General features: G+C 37.7%; 1 protein-coding gene across 4 annotated transcripts in view; it reads left to right on the top strand.

The window, feature by feature from the left end:
* The window catches only part of ganabb (glucosidase II alpha subunit b), a 184,665-nt gene that overhangs the window by 107,648 nt on the left and 62,362 nt on the right, over positions 1 to 14,655 (top strand). For 3 of the 4 annotated variants that reach the window (XM_039760748.1, XM_039760753.1, XM_039760752.1), the window contains 2 exons: positions 12,089 to 12,269; positions 13,280 to 13,433. In XM_039760748.1, coding sequence (XP_039616682.1) covers positions 12,089 to 12,269; positions 13,280 to 13,433 — 335 coding nt within the window. The remainder of the gene's footprint in view (positions 1 to 12,088; positions 12,270 to 13,279; positions 13,434 to 14,655) is intronic. The other variant, XM_039760750.1, reaches the window with a different exon arrangement.

The following is a 14,655-nucleotide window of genomic DNA, read 5'->3' as shown; positions in this document are numbered from 1 at the left end:
CGTCCATAGCCTGCAGCTCGGTCACCGTGTGAGGCGCCGTTGGGTCCCCCATCCCAACGCCTCCCACGTTGTTGGCTGCCTATGTAAGGTCGTCCGTCGCTCCGGTCTCTACATTCCCTTCCTTGCTTCGCCACAGGATTCACGTCTCCCTGCTGATAACTACAGCCTTTTTATTTAATCCACGGCTTCTCTGCTGTTTTATTGTTCATTTATTACAGTTATAGTCATTGTGTAGGTATTTTAGACTTACTTTACATTGTTCAGGTACCTATTTCCTTTATCATTCCAACCGTACCCCCATTAACATGTCTATCGAGGTGATCACCATCGATCAAAGAATTGTCACTTAGAGTGGTTTCCATGCCCGGAGATGGTATCTACCTTTTCCATTTTCTTTGTTACATATTGCACGGCCATATCAGGCTCACTCTTGATATCCGGAGGAACATTGTGTCTTATGTATTGAATGACTGGGACAGGTTCAAGGTGTGGACTGATGACGGTACAGGAGATAATTATACTACACAGGAGCACTAGAAGAGTGAAATGCTTAAGCCCTTCACCTATGGTTCTGCATTTGATTTGATGGCTGCCGCTGAATTGTTCGGTTGTCGCTTTCAAGTGTACCAAAATGGCCAAATATTTTACACCTTTTGACAGCCGCCAATGCCTCTTAAACATCTTAGATTGACAGGTAACGATTTTAGTAGTGGACACTTTGTTTATGAATGTTTAAACTCTCAAAAGCTGGATGTGAAGTTATCGATGAAACCGGTTGTATGCTTACAACGCTTGACAGATGCCGAATGTCTCTTCAACACAAGTCCTGCAAATACTGTCGTGATTGAAACAAACCATGAAACTCAAACCGATTATGACAGCAGCAATCCAAGCTGTGAGATTTGAGATAAGATTACTGTTCACATGGCCAACTGTAAGTTACATGCTCAAGAGTAAGCTCAGCGCATAGCTTGGTCATGTTACAACCGGAGGGCCGAACTGACAACATGGTATACAGAGATCCTTAACAAATAATTATTGGTATATTTTCCCACAGTTTAAAAAGGTGTAATTTTCTTCTTAATAAAAATTTTAATGTAGTACTTTGCTGTAAGCACGGTATTTTGTTAGTGTGTGTATATATATATATATATATATATATATATATATATATATATATACATATACACACACACACACAGAGTGGTGTGAAAAACTATTTGCCCCCTTCCTGATTTCTTATTCTTTTGCATATTTGTCACACAAAATGTTTCTGATCATCAAACACATTTAACCATTAGTCAAATACAGTATAACACAAGTAAACACAAAATGCAGTTTTTAAATGATGGTTTTTATTATTTAGGGAGAAAAAAAAATCCAAACCAACATGGCCCTGTGTGAAAAAGTAATTGCCCCCTTGTTAAAAAATAACCTAACTGTGGTGTATCACACCTGAGTTCAATTTCCGTAGCCACCCCCAGGCCTGATTACTGCCACACCTGTTTCAATCAAGAAATCACTTAAAGAGGAGCTGCCTGACACAGAGAAGTAGACCAGAATCACCTCAAAAGCTAGACATCATGCCAAGATCCAAAGAAATTCAGGAACAAATGAGAACAGAAGTAATTGAGACCTATCAGTCTTGTAAAGGTTATAAAGCCATTTCTAAAGCTTTGGGACTCCAGCGAACCACAGTGAGAGCCATTATTCACAATTGGCAAAAACATGGAACAGTGATGAACCTTCCCAGGAGTGGCCGGCCAACCAAAATTACCCCAAGAGCGAGAGACGACTCATCCGAGAGGTCACAAAGACCCCAGGACAACGTCTAAAGAACTGCAGGCCTCACTTGCCTCAATTAAGGACTGTGTTCACGACTCCACCATAAGAAAGAGACTGGGCAAAAACGGCCTGCATGGCAGACTTCCAAGACGCAAACCACTGTTAAGCAAAAAGAACATTAGGGCTCGTCTCAATTTTGCTAATCTCAATGATTGCAAAGACTTTTGGGAAAATACCTTGTGGACTGATGAGACAAAGTTGAACTTTTTGGAAGGCAAATGTCCCGCTACATCTGGCGTAAAGGTACACAGCATTTCAGAAAAGAACATCATACCAACAGTAAAATATGGTGGTGGTAGTGTGATGGTCTGGGGTTGTTTTGCTGCTTCAGGACCTGGAAGGCTTGCTGTGATAGATGGATCCATGAATTCTACTGTCTACCAAAAAATCCTGAAGGAGAATGTCCGGCCATCTGTTCGTCAACTCAAGCTGAAGCGATCTTGGGTGCTGCAACAGGACAATGACCCAAAACACACCAGCAAATCCACCTCTGAATGGCTGAAGAAAAACAAAATGAAGACTTTGGAGTGGCCTAGTCAAAGTCCTGACCTGAATCCAATTGAGATGCTATAGCATGACCTTAAAAAGGCGGTTCATGCTAGAAAACCCTCAAATAAAGCTGAATTACAACAATTCTGCAAAGATGAGTGGCCAAAATTCCTCCAGAGTGCTGTAAAAGACTCATTGCAAGTTATCGCAAACGCTTGATTGCAGTTATTGTTGCTAAGGGTGGCCCAACCAGTTATTAGGTTCAGGGGGCAATTACTTTTTCACACAGGGCCATGTAGGTTTAATTTTTTTTCTCACTAAATAATAAAAACCATCATTTAAAAACTGCATTTTGTGTTTACATTTGTTATATTTGACTAATGGTTAAATGTGTTTGATGATCAGAAACATTTTGTGACAAACATGCAAAAGAGTAAGAAATCAGGAAGGGGGCAAATAGTTTTTTACACCACTGTATGTGTGTGTGTGTGTGTGTGTGTATGTATGTATATGTGTATATCTATACTAATAAAAGGCAAAGCCCTGACTGACTGACAGACTCATCACTAATTCTTTAACTTCCCGTGTAGGTAGAAGGCTGAAATTTGGCAGGCTCATTCCTTACAGCTACCTTACAAAAGTTGGGCAGGTTTCATTTCAAAATTCTACGCGTAATGGTCATAACTGGAAGCTATTTTTCTGCATATTATGTAATGGAGTTGAGATCGAAAGCCGTGGGGGTGGAGTTTCATGTGACATAATCACGCCTCCCACATAATCACTCAGTACGTAGAAAACCAGGAAGAGATCTAAAAATCGCTGAAGAAAACATACATTATATAATTAAGGCAGCGAAACCATTAGAAGCGAGCGAGTCACTTGTAAAACCAGATTGAACGGCTCACGTGAATTGACGCAGTGCGCAGACAAAAAGCAACAGTTCCAAAGAGTGCTGAACAAAAACTGAATTACACTGCTACGCTCAAATAGACAAACCACACGCCGTGGCGCAATTGTAGAGGCTTCGCCTCTAGTGCCGGCGTCCGAGGTTCGATTCCCGAGAGGGGATGCACTGAGTATGTACGCGTGCTTCCCGATTCATTTTAGCCTCTCATCCCCTTGGTTCGAGACGTATGAAAAAATATGTGGTTAACACAGAAAGACAGATCACCAATTGAAGCTTTATAAATAATGGATACTTTATTCGCGATCAATGATTGTTTTGGTAAAGCCATACTCAGTGTATTCATTAGATGAATGGTAAAAAAGTAAGAGCGAGGGGAGGGTAACTTATTGAGGCACACAGGCAAAACCACAATAGCACGCGGGGTCGATGTACTGTAGTGCGCGTCAACTCGATCTGAATTGCGCAATCACATTTGAAAAAATATATCTTTTCAAGTTCTATTTAGTCCATATGTGTCAAACTCAAGGCCTGCAGGCCACATCATTTTATATATTATTGTTATTAATGGACCGGGGATATGAAGCGCTGGTAACACGATAAACTACAGATCCCATAATGCAGCGCTTCAGCTGCCTTGCCGAATACTTACCGCCTTAATCAAGTCTAGCTTATGATGCTGCAAGTTATTGTGAAGCTAGCCCACACGATGCCGAAGAGAAAAGGTGATTCTGAACATAGAGCCTTTAAAAACCGATGGGTGGCTGAGTATATGTTTACTGACATTGCCGGTAAACCCGTGTGTCATTTGTGGAGCTAATGTGGCTGTAATTACAGAATTTAATCTAAGACGGCACTATAAGACAAAACATCAAGATAACCTGAAACACCTGAATTGAATGCACAAGATACAGAAAGCAGAAGAGTTAAAGAAGAATCTGACACTTCAGCAGATGTTTTTACCCGTGCAAAATCACAAAGTGATTTCAAATGAAGCTAATTTTATGGGAGACACAAATCTACCAGTGCAGCTTGCCCCACTTTCCCTGTTGCCAAGTAATGTTGAACCAACTTGGCACTACAGTGTTCCCAAATACGCACTTTGCTGATAAACTAAGTGCACTGCGCACTGAGTTCACACTGCGCTTTGGTGGCTTTGAAGAACAAAAAAAGAATTTTGAGTTGTTTCGCAATCTATTTGCTGTCGATGTGGAATCTGCACCTGTGCAGATTCAGATGGAGGTGATTGAGCTGCAGTGTAATGGCACACTGAAGGCAAAGTACGATACTGCACGGCCCGCACAGTTTATTCACTCCATTCCCGCAGAAATGCTCCGCCCGCTACATGCGGCTCGAACCTTGTGCATGTTTGGTACCACATATCTGTGTGAGAAGCTCTTCTCAGTGATGAAGACTAACAAAACAGCACACAGGAGTCGCCTCACTGATGAGCACCTGCAGTCCATCCTGAAAATCTCCACAACACAGAACCTCACACCAAACATAAACAAACTTGTTGCCAAAAAAAGATGCCAGGCGTCTGCTCTGATAAAATGACATAAGAGCAAAGACAACTGAATGATTTGATTTGTTATTGCTGAAAAGAACAAATTTTATTTATATTTCCAGGTTTTGTTATGCACCCTGTTCATATTTGAATTTGTATAATTTTGACAGGATATATTTTTATGGAGAGCAAAATATTAGTTACTTAAGGTTTGAGTTGATTTATTCCGGAATAAAATTCTGTCGACTAAATAAAAATTCCTTCTATTTAAAATTTAAATAGAACTTTGAACAGATACGATCGTTCATAATATCCAGGCGTTATTGCACTGATACGAAATAGCCTGCCCATTTTAATTATTTAGGGATGGATAAATTAAGATTTTGTACAAGTAATGTTTTTCATTTTTCTTCCTTCATGGATTCTGGCACCCCAGCAACAGTTGCTCGCACCCCAAAGACTGTATATATAATACTAGCAAAATACCAAGGCTCAAGAAAGAGAAGTAGTGTGTTAAAGAAGCAATGAAAAGAAAAGGAAACATTTTGAAAATAACGTAACATGATTGTCAATGTAATTGTTTTGTCACTGTTGTGAGTGATGAGTGTTGTCATGTTGTCATATATATATATATATATATATATATATATATATATACACACACAAACATATATATATACATATCTATACATATACACACACACAAACATATATATATACATATCTATACATATACACACACACAAACATATATATATACATACATACATATACACATACATATACATACACACATATATATATACACACACATATATATACATATACATACATATCTACATATATACACACACAGCTATTTCAGATCAGTGCAATACGCTGTTTGTTAAAACGGATGACACCCGCTCTTACGTGCAAGTCTGCGTGGATATTATGAACTATCGATTTGTTCAAGTTCTATTTAAATTTTAAATAGAAGGAATTTTTATTTAGTCGACAGAAATATCTTTGGTAGGAATGGTAAAACAGACAGGAATATTATTCCTGAATAAATCAACTCAAACCTTAAACAACTTATAATATTTTGCTCTCCATAAAAATATATCCTGTCTAAATTATACAAGTTAGAAATAAAGTAAACATTAAAAGAACAAACATTCAAATTTCTTTACTCTTATGTAATTTTATATATAAAAATAAACTTAGATTTTAAATATCCCAAAAGATTTTGCTCTCCATAAAAATATATCCTGTCAAAATTATACAAATTCAAATATGAACATGCTGCATAACAAAACCTGGAAATATAAATAAAATGTGTTCCTTTCAGCAATAACAAATCAAATCATTCAGTTGTCTTTGCTCATATGTCATTTTAGAGCTGGACGCCTGGCATCTTTTTTTGGCAACAGGTTCGTTTCTGTTTGGTGTGAGGTTCTGTGTTGTGGAGATTCTCAGGATGGATTGCAGGTGCTCATCAGTGAGGCGACTCCTGTGTGCTGTTTTGTTAGTCTTTATCACTGAGAAGAGCTTCTCACACAGATATGTGCTACCAAACATGCACAAGGTTCGAGCCGCATGTAGACGGACTTTTTGTTCTTCAAAGTCACCAAAGCGCCGTGCAAACTCAGTGCGCCAGTTTATCAGCAAAGTGCGATTTGGGAACACCGTAGTGACGACTTGGTTTAACATTACTTGGCAACAGGGAAAGTGGGGCAAGTGGTTGTGTCTCCCATAAAAGCAGCTTCAATTGAAATCACTTTGTGATTGTGCACGGGTAAAACGTCCGCTGAAGTGTCAGATTCTTATTTAATTCTTCTGCTTTCTGTATCTTCTGCATTGCATTCAGGTCTTTCAGGTTACCCTGATGTTTTGTTTTATAGTGCCGTCTTAGATTAAATTCTGTAATTACAGCCACATTAGCTCCACAAATGAGACACACGGGTTCAGTAAACATATACTCAGCCTCCCATCGGTTTTAAAGGCTCTATTTTCAGAATCAACTTTTCTCTTCAGCATCGTGTGAGCTAGCTTCGCAATACCTTGCAGCATCATAAGGTAGACTTGATTAACGCGTAACTGTTCGGCAAGGCAGCTGAAGCGCTGCATTATGGGATCTGTAGTTTATTGTGTTACCAGCGCTTCATATACCCGGCTTTAATAACAATAATACAGTATATAAAATGATCTCGGGGCGGATATAATTACACGCCGGGCGGATGTGGCCCGCGCCCTTGAGTTTGACACATATGGACTAAATAGAACTTGAAAAGATATATTTTTTCAAATGTGATCGCGCAATTCAGATAGAGTTGACGCAAGACTACAGCCTGCATGCCTCAATAAGTCATCCTCCCTGCCCTTACTTTTTACCGCTCATCTAATGAATACACTGAGTATGGCTTTACCAAAACAATCATTGATGGCTAATAAAGTATCCATTATTCGAGTATGTAGATCGGGTTATATATATATACATATATATATATACCCGCGAGAAGTAGTGTGTTAAAAAGCTAGAAAAGAAAAGGGAACATTTTAAAAATAACGTAACATGACTGTCAATATACAGTATTTGTTTTGTGAGTGTTACTGAGTGTTGCTGTCATCAAGGATTTGATTATCATTATTTCTTTCAATCAGGTTCGATTTGTAGGATGTGTTGTGTTCAAGTTACATTCCGTGTTTGTCAATCGCTGTAAAGATGACAGGTTTCATTCATCGATTCGCTTCTTACTGCATCAATAAACAGCTCGCCTTCTTCTTTATCTGAGACCTGACACACTGCATGCACGGGTTTTTTACACTGTCTTCCTTTAGCGGACATTGACTTTTTCCAACGTGTGCTTTGTTTCCGCAGTAGCTGGATTTATGAATATGCTTGTATCAGACGCTTCATATTTTTTGCTGCCTTTTCAATTGTGTAATTCGGTTTTGTTCAGCCTTTTGGAACTGTTGCTTTTATCTGTGCACTGCGCCAGTTCACGGAGCCACTCGGTGTACATGCATCGGGTTCCCAGCTGTGCTGGTGCCATCTCGCTATGTCCATGGCTGTATTTAATGTTACCTTAGTCCTGGCACTTAAAACTTTCTCTCGCAGTTTCGCTGAGTTTGTGTCAAACACCACCCTGACCATCTCATCTTCCTCTCCATAAGCACAGTCCTTCACCCGTGAATATTTACCCGTGGCAGTTTGCTATTGGATTGCCGCTGACGGACGGCCTTATATGGGCAGGCACTAAATTACAAACGCCAGCGGCAGCCTGTCTATGAACTTAATTTAAAGTGTAGGTTTACATCGTGCTTTGTTTCCGAAGTAGCAGAACTCATGAATATGGTTGTATATGTCACTCGCTCGCTTCTTATTGTTTCGCTGCCTTCTCAATTATATAATGCATGTTTTCTTCAGTGCTTTTTTGAGGTCTTCCTGGTTTTCTATGTACTGCGTGATTACGGGGAGGCGTGATGATGTCACACGAAACTCCCCCCACGGCGTTGAAGCTCATCTCCATTACAGTAAATGGAGAAAAACTGCTTCCAGTTATGACCATTACGCGTAGAATTTCGATATAAAACCTGCCCAACTTTTGTAAGGAAGCTGTAAGGAATGAACCTGCCAAATTTCAGCCTTCCACCCACACGGGAAGTTGGAGAATTAGTCAGTGAGTGAGTGAGTGAGGGCTTTGCCTTTTATTAGTATAGATGTATAGCAAAATACCTGCGATTGGCAGCGGAGAAGTAAAAAGAAAAGGAAACATTTTAATAATAACGTAACATGATTGACAATGTAATTGTTTTGTCATTGTCATGAGTGTTGCTGGCATATATATATATATATATATATATATATATATATATATATATATATACATACATATATATACATATACATATACATATCTACATATATACTGTATATACACATATATATATATACATATATATCTACATATATATATATATATATATATATATATATATATATATATATATATATTAGGTGGGACTCGATTAAAAAATTAATCCAATTAATTAGAGGCTGTGTAAGAATTAATCTTGATTAATCGTATGTAATCGCACACGAAATTTGCCCCAAATCGCAAATGTTTTTTTTTTTTAAAAACGGTTTTAGTGGGCTTACAGAATCAAATAATAGACATGGACATGAATATTGTAAACTGAAGCTGTTTTAATTTCTGAAAAAAGCTTTAAACTGCATTTGAATTCAAAACAGAAACAAAAATATCATCCCTGGTTAAAATTGGGCAGACTTAAAAATAAAGTGGTAGTTTAAGTACTTTAAGTACATTTTCAGAATAGTATTGTCTTTAAATAATAATAACCAAAATTTCAACATAAAGTGCAGTTTTTCTTCTTAAAAAATAAGTCAGAAACATAAAAGGTAATTTGACCAGCTTACTCTTTAAACTCTGAGTAACATTAGCCAAAATTATTTTGTACATTAGGCTAAAACAGTGTGATCATTGAACATTTTGTAATTAGATGTATTTAGAATTACTAACGGTCACGGAAGTCCAATGATCCCCAGTAAGAGCCACAAAGTCCGCTTTCTGTAATGCATCTAATTTTGCTTGCTTTTCAGTGTGCACAAAACCATGCTTTTATCAAGGCTTCGCTCGGGTAGTCGAAATGATCAGTCGTAGGAACGCGCTTTATTCCGACTCTAACATTTTTGTAGCTGTGATGTGTGCATCAGTGTAATGGATGTACCAGGAAATCATGCATTGACAAAAGTTCCCGCTTGCTTGGAATTGAAAGTGTGATTAAATGCGTTATTTTTAACGCTATGGAGTACATGCATCAAGCTTCTCAGCTGTGCTTGTGCTAAGAAAGGGAAAATTTTAAAAATAACGTAACATGATTCTGCTAACCTAATATTTTTCATACGCCCCAAACCAAGGAGATGCTAAGGTAAAATGAATCGGTAGCGCTGACATAGTCAGTACACCCTCTCGAATCAACCTCAATGTCGGCGTTAGAGGCTTAAGACTCTACAATTAGCCACAGCGTGTGGCTTGTCTATGCTAAAGTATGTATTGTAGATCGGGTATATATATACATTTATATATATACCCGTACGCAGTGGAGAAGTAGAAGTTATGAAAAGAAAAGGGAACATTTTAAAAATAACGTAACATGATTGTCAATATACAGTAATTGTTTTGTGAGTGTTATTGAATGTTGCTGTCATCAAGGATTTGATTATCATTATTTCTTTCAATCAGGCTCGTATTTGTAGGATGTGTTCAAGTTACATTCCGTGTTTGTCAATCGCTGTAAAGATAAGAGGTTTCATTCATCGATTAGTTCCTTACTGCATCAATAAACAGCTCGCCTTCCTTTTATCTGTGATGTGACAAACTGCATGCACGGTTTTTTTTACACTGTCTTCCTTTAGCAGGACATTCACTTTTTCCACCGTGTGCTTTGTTTCCGCAGTAGCTGCACTTATGAATATGATTGTATGTATAAGACGCCTCATATTTTTTGCTGCCTTCTCAATTGTGTAATTCGGTTTTGTTCAGCACTCTTTGGAACTGTTGCTTTTGTCTGCATTGCGCCAGTTCACGGAGCCGCTTGGTGTTCTTGCATCGAAGGTTCCCAGCTGTACTGGTGCCATCTCGTAATGTCAGCTAAGACCCGCACTTAAAAGTTTCTCTCGCAGTTTCAATGAGTTTGTGCGAAACACCACCCTGACCATCTCATCTTCCTCTGCATAAGCACAGTCCTTCACACGTGAATATTTACCGCAGTGTTTGTATTGGATTGCCGCTGATGGACGGCCTTATATGGGCAGGCACTAAATTACAAACGCTAGTGGCAGCCTGTCTATGAACTTAATTTAATATAAACTTACGGTTCACGCTGCTTTGTTTCCGCAGTAGCTGTACTTATGAATATGCTTGTATGCATCATTTGCTTCATAATGTTTTTCTGCCTTCTCAATTGTGAAATGGCGTTTTGTGCTCATCGCTGTTTGGAGTTCTTCCTTGTTCTCTACGTACTTACGTAGGAGGCGTGATGATGTCACACTAAACTCCCCCACGCCATCTCCAACTCAAGACTCCATTACATTATATGGGGGAAAAATAGCTTCCAGTTATGACCCTTATGCGTAGAATTTCGAAATGAAACCTGCCTAACTTTTGTAAGTAAGCTGTAAGGAATAAGCCTGCCAAATTTCAGCCTTCTACCTACACGGGAAGTTGGAGAATTAGTGATGAGTGAGTGAGTGAGGGCTTTGCCTTTTATTAGTATAGATATATATGCAGGTGCGACTCTCTCCAACTACCTCATTAACTCCCCGTGGTCGTGCAATTGCGCTCATGGACAGTGACACGGCTTTATGGATTTGAAACTTTTACTATAAAGTGAATATACTGTACACGGACAGTATAATACTGTATATCGTGTCACTGTAAGTAGTTTGCACTACACATACATGTTACCTACTGTAGGTATTAGCTTCAAAAGCTTTGTTGTGAAAAACTGAGATTTGGAAGTTTGTGTTATTTGTGCATCTTTATTTTGTAAATGTTGCTTATTTTTACTCTTTTTTTTTTTTTTTATTTGGAAATATCAGAATTTGCACATTTTATATTTGTCTTATTACAACATTTATTATGTTCAAACAGTTACTCAGTAATTCAGTAGTCTTTTCACCAAATACTTTTTTACTCTTGAGTAATTGTTTGGATGATTGTTTTTTACTTCTACTTGAGTAATATTATTTTGAAGTAATGCTACTCTTAATTGAGTACAATTTTTGGCTGCTCTACCCACCTCTGCTCACTAGATTCTATCTTAATAATATATAAGGTTAATTAAAGATTTCAAAGCATTACAGTTGTATGAATCTGGCTGAGAATATTACTGAAACAGCACCCTTCTGTTCAGGACTTGTGTAACCTGCAACTCTGATGTAATTAAAGACATCAGCCATCCTGCATATTCACATTTATTCCGTCAAACAGTGAAGGACTATTTGCATTTGCAATTCTGAATTAGAGGACAGCTTTTATCCACAGATGTTAAAGCTTCTTAACTTTTCCTGAGAACTTTTTACAACGTTTATTTTGTTTTATGCATGTTGTTGGAACTTTACTGCGGTTATTAGTTTGTTGTTGACAGTACATTGACATTTTTACTTGTATATGTACAAATGACAATTTGAACATGAAATGTGCTCCTACTTAAAGCGTGATTGTTAGGTCAGAGTAAGTATTAGTTTAAAGATTAACAGATGTTAAATGTTAACCAAAACACCCAACGAATATACTTTTTTGGTAACCTTTTAATCCTCCATTTTCCCCCCTTTATAGTAATGGTGATCCATATCGGCTATACAACCTGGATGTATTCCAGTACGAATTATACAATCCTATGGCCCTGTATGGAGCAGTTCCCCTAATGCTTGCCCACAATACCCAAAGAACACTTGGCATTTTCTGGTTAAATTCAGCTGAGACATGGGTGGATATAAGTTCAAACACTGCTGGCAAGGTGAGTGTTGTAATCCATGGTTAGGATGTACTTAGTTTTCCTGCATAGGTTTAATTTCATGCCAGTTTGTAGTCTATTATATAACCAATTGCACTGAAGGCATACAACATACCCATCCCTCGATACAACAGATTGCGTTAGTGTTGGAGATTGGTTATCTTCTACTCATCCTATTGTACAAAGAACATAAAACATTTTAATCCCTTTGTTGTCATCACTAAACATAATATGCTTAACGTGAAAGTGAAATAATTACAGGTTTTTGAAATTTACAGGGTCATAGTTGAAGTCTCCAGGAATTGCTTCAAAATATTGTTTTTGTCATCTTACTCGAGTGTTCCATGCATGGTCCCCCACCTAATTACCAATCCACAGTGCGAGCCGTTACTCATCAATTGTATGAATGATGCAAGGTATAACAGGCTCTGTCATGGAATGTTGCTCAATCCATTGTTCCTTCAGTAGTATTTTTTTTTTTTCTTTAGGCCTTAAGGTTTTCCTGCTAGGGTGTGTGGAAAACTTTCTGCAAGTAATGTCGCTAGTCTTTTCACAATTTCTCAACCATGTTCCGAAATGTCTGGCTTAAGACCTGGCTGCCTTGAAGATGCTTTATTGTAAAAAAAATTTTGCCATTCTCAAGTGTGAGAACAAAGTAATACTATGCAGTTATCTCCTTCCTGTGTCAAGACTTTAGTCCTTGTTCGACTTTTTAAATATGTAGGCAATTCTCTGTTTTCAGGGATGTTCCAGATCATGAGTTCTATAAATGGTTCACTCTGGTTATTTTCCCATTAAAACAATGTGTGTTTCATGTTCTTGTTACTGAATGATATGCTTTGTCTTATGGTTTACATTAGTTTGCCAAATTCTCATTTATGATCTATGTATGTATATGGTGTATAGATTTTGTAATCTGTTCATCATTGAAAAGCGTATGCTAATAAGATGTATAATTTTGTGTGCAACTTTTTTGCTTCTGTAAATTAAAATTATATTTTTTAAAACTACAGACTGTTTTTGGTAAGATGTTGGATTATGTGCAGGGATCTAAAGAAGCACCCCAGACTGATGTACGCTGGATCTCTGAAAGTGGCATTATAGATGTGTTTATACTGTTGGGACCCAAGCCTACTGATGTTTTCCACCAGTATGCTTCACTGACAGGTACTCGGTTTTACTAATTAGTCACCTTTTTCAAGAACAGAATGCTAAAGAACTTGAGTTTGGAACTTGATATCATGAATGAGTAATTTTGTATCACCAAATAATTTATTGTGTATTCCCTATGTAAATTTGATATAAAACTGGTGCAGTATATTTTTACATTGCACTGTAACTTTTTGAACAGAAATCCATTAGCCACCTTAATCATTATTCAATGATTCCTTCATCTCATGCCAGGTGACTGGTCATGCTTTGATTTTATACTGCTTAAAACAGCTTTGGTTAGCTTTAACTTTGTTTTGTAGAATCTAGTACAGTACAGTGGCATGCAACAGTATTCAGTCCCCTTGAAAGTCATCTTTTTCTGCATGATAAAGGATTTGTACACATTCATCCATTCAATATTTTAATGTTAACTGTTTTGTTGTAACAATACATTTCCAAAGTCAAAATAAACCATTTTCTACAAATATTTAACTGAAGGAGAAAAACTCAAAGTTGAAGTGTTTAAACCTCTGTGCTTTGGAAGCCCCAGGTTTACACAAATAACAAATAAATCACTAATGATACAATGGTGACAGCCATTTGACCATAATTAAACATAATTAGGTACTACTTGCAAGTCCTTTATATCTCTGGATACATAAAACAATTTTTGTAAGAGCCATGTCTTTGTTGGACCATCACTGCAAAAATTAAGACAATGGAGCATTCTGCTGACATGAGAAACAAGGTCATTGAAATGCATAAGGCAAGAAATGGATACAAAAAATATTGAAGTTGACTGTCCTGTTACACTGGTAGATCCATTATCAGAAAGTGGAAGATTCATCACATCACTCAGATGACTCTAGAACAGGCCCTCCCTCAAAACTAAACAAGACATAGACCGGTGAGAGCAGCTATAAAAAATACATCTGTCACTCTTTGCTCTTTGACGAAAACTGGAATGAAGGTGCAGTGGTCCACAATTTCAAGAGCTCTCCATTAAACAGGCCTCTATGGGAGTGTAGCAAGAAAGAACCCATTCCTTAAGTTTTGCATAAAAGTATGTATGGCATTTGCTACAAAGTGTGAGAGAGACTCGGATTAGATATGGGAGATTTTAAGGTCATTTGCTACCAAAATAGAACTTTTTGGCCAGATTGCAAAGAGGTACATGTGGTGTAAAACTAACACTGCCTATTCTTCAAGAAATACCATACATGTGGTGAAATATGGT

The sequence above is a fragment of the Polypterus senegalus genome, chromosome 8 (genome assembly GCF_016835505.1).
Source record: "Polypterus senegalus isolate Bchr_013 chromosome 8, ASM1683550v1, whole genome shotgun sequence".
Lineage (NCBI taxonomy): Eukaryota > Metazoa > Chordata > Cladistia > Polypteriformes > Polypteridae > Polypterus > Polypterus senegalus.
The sequence above is the reverse complement of the archived record's forward strand: the minus strand, read 5'-3'. Positions and strand labels throughout refer to the sequence as shown.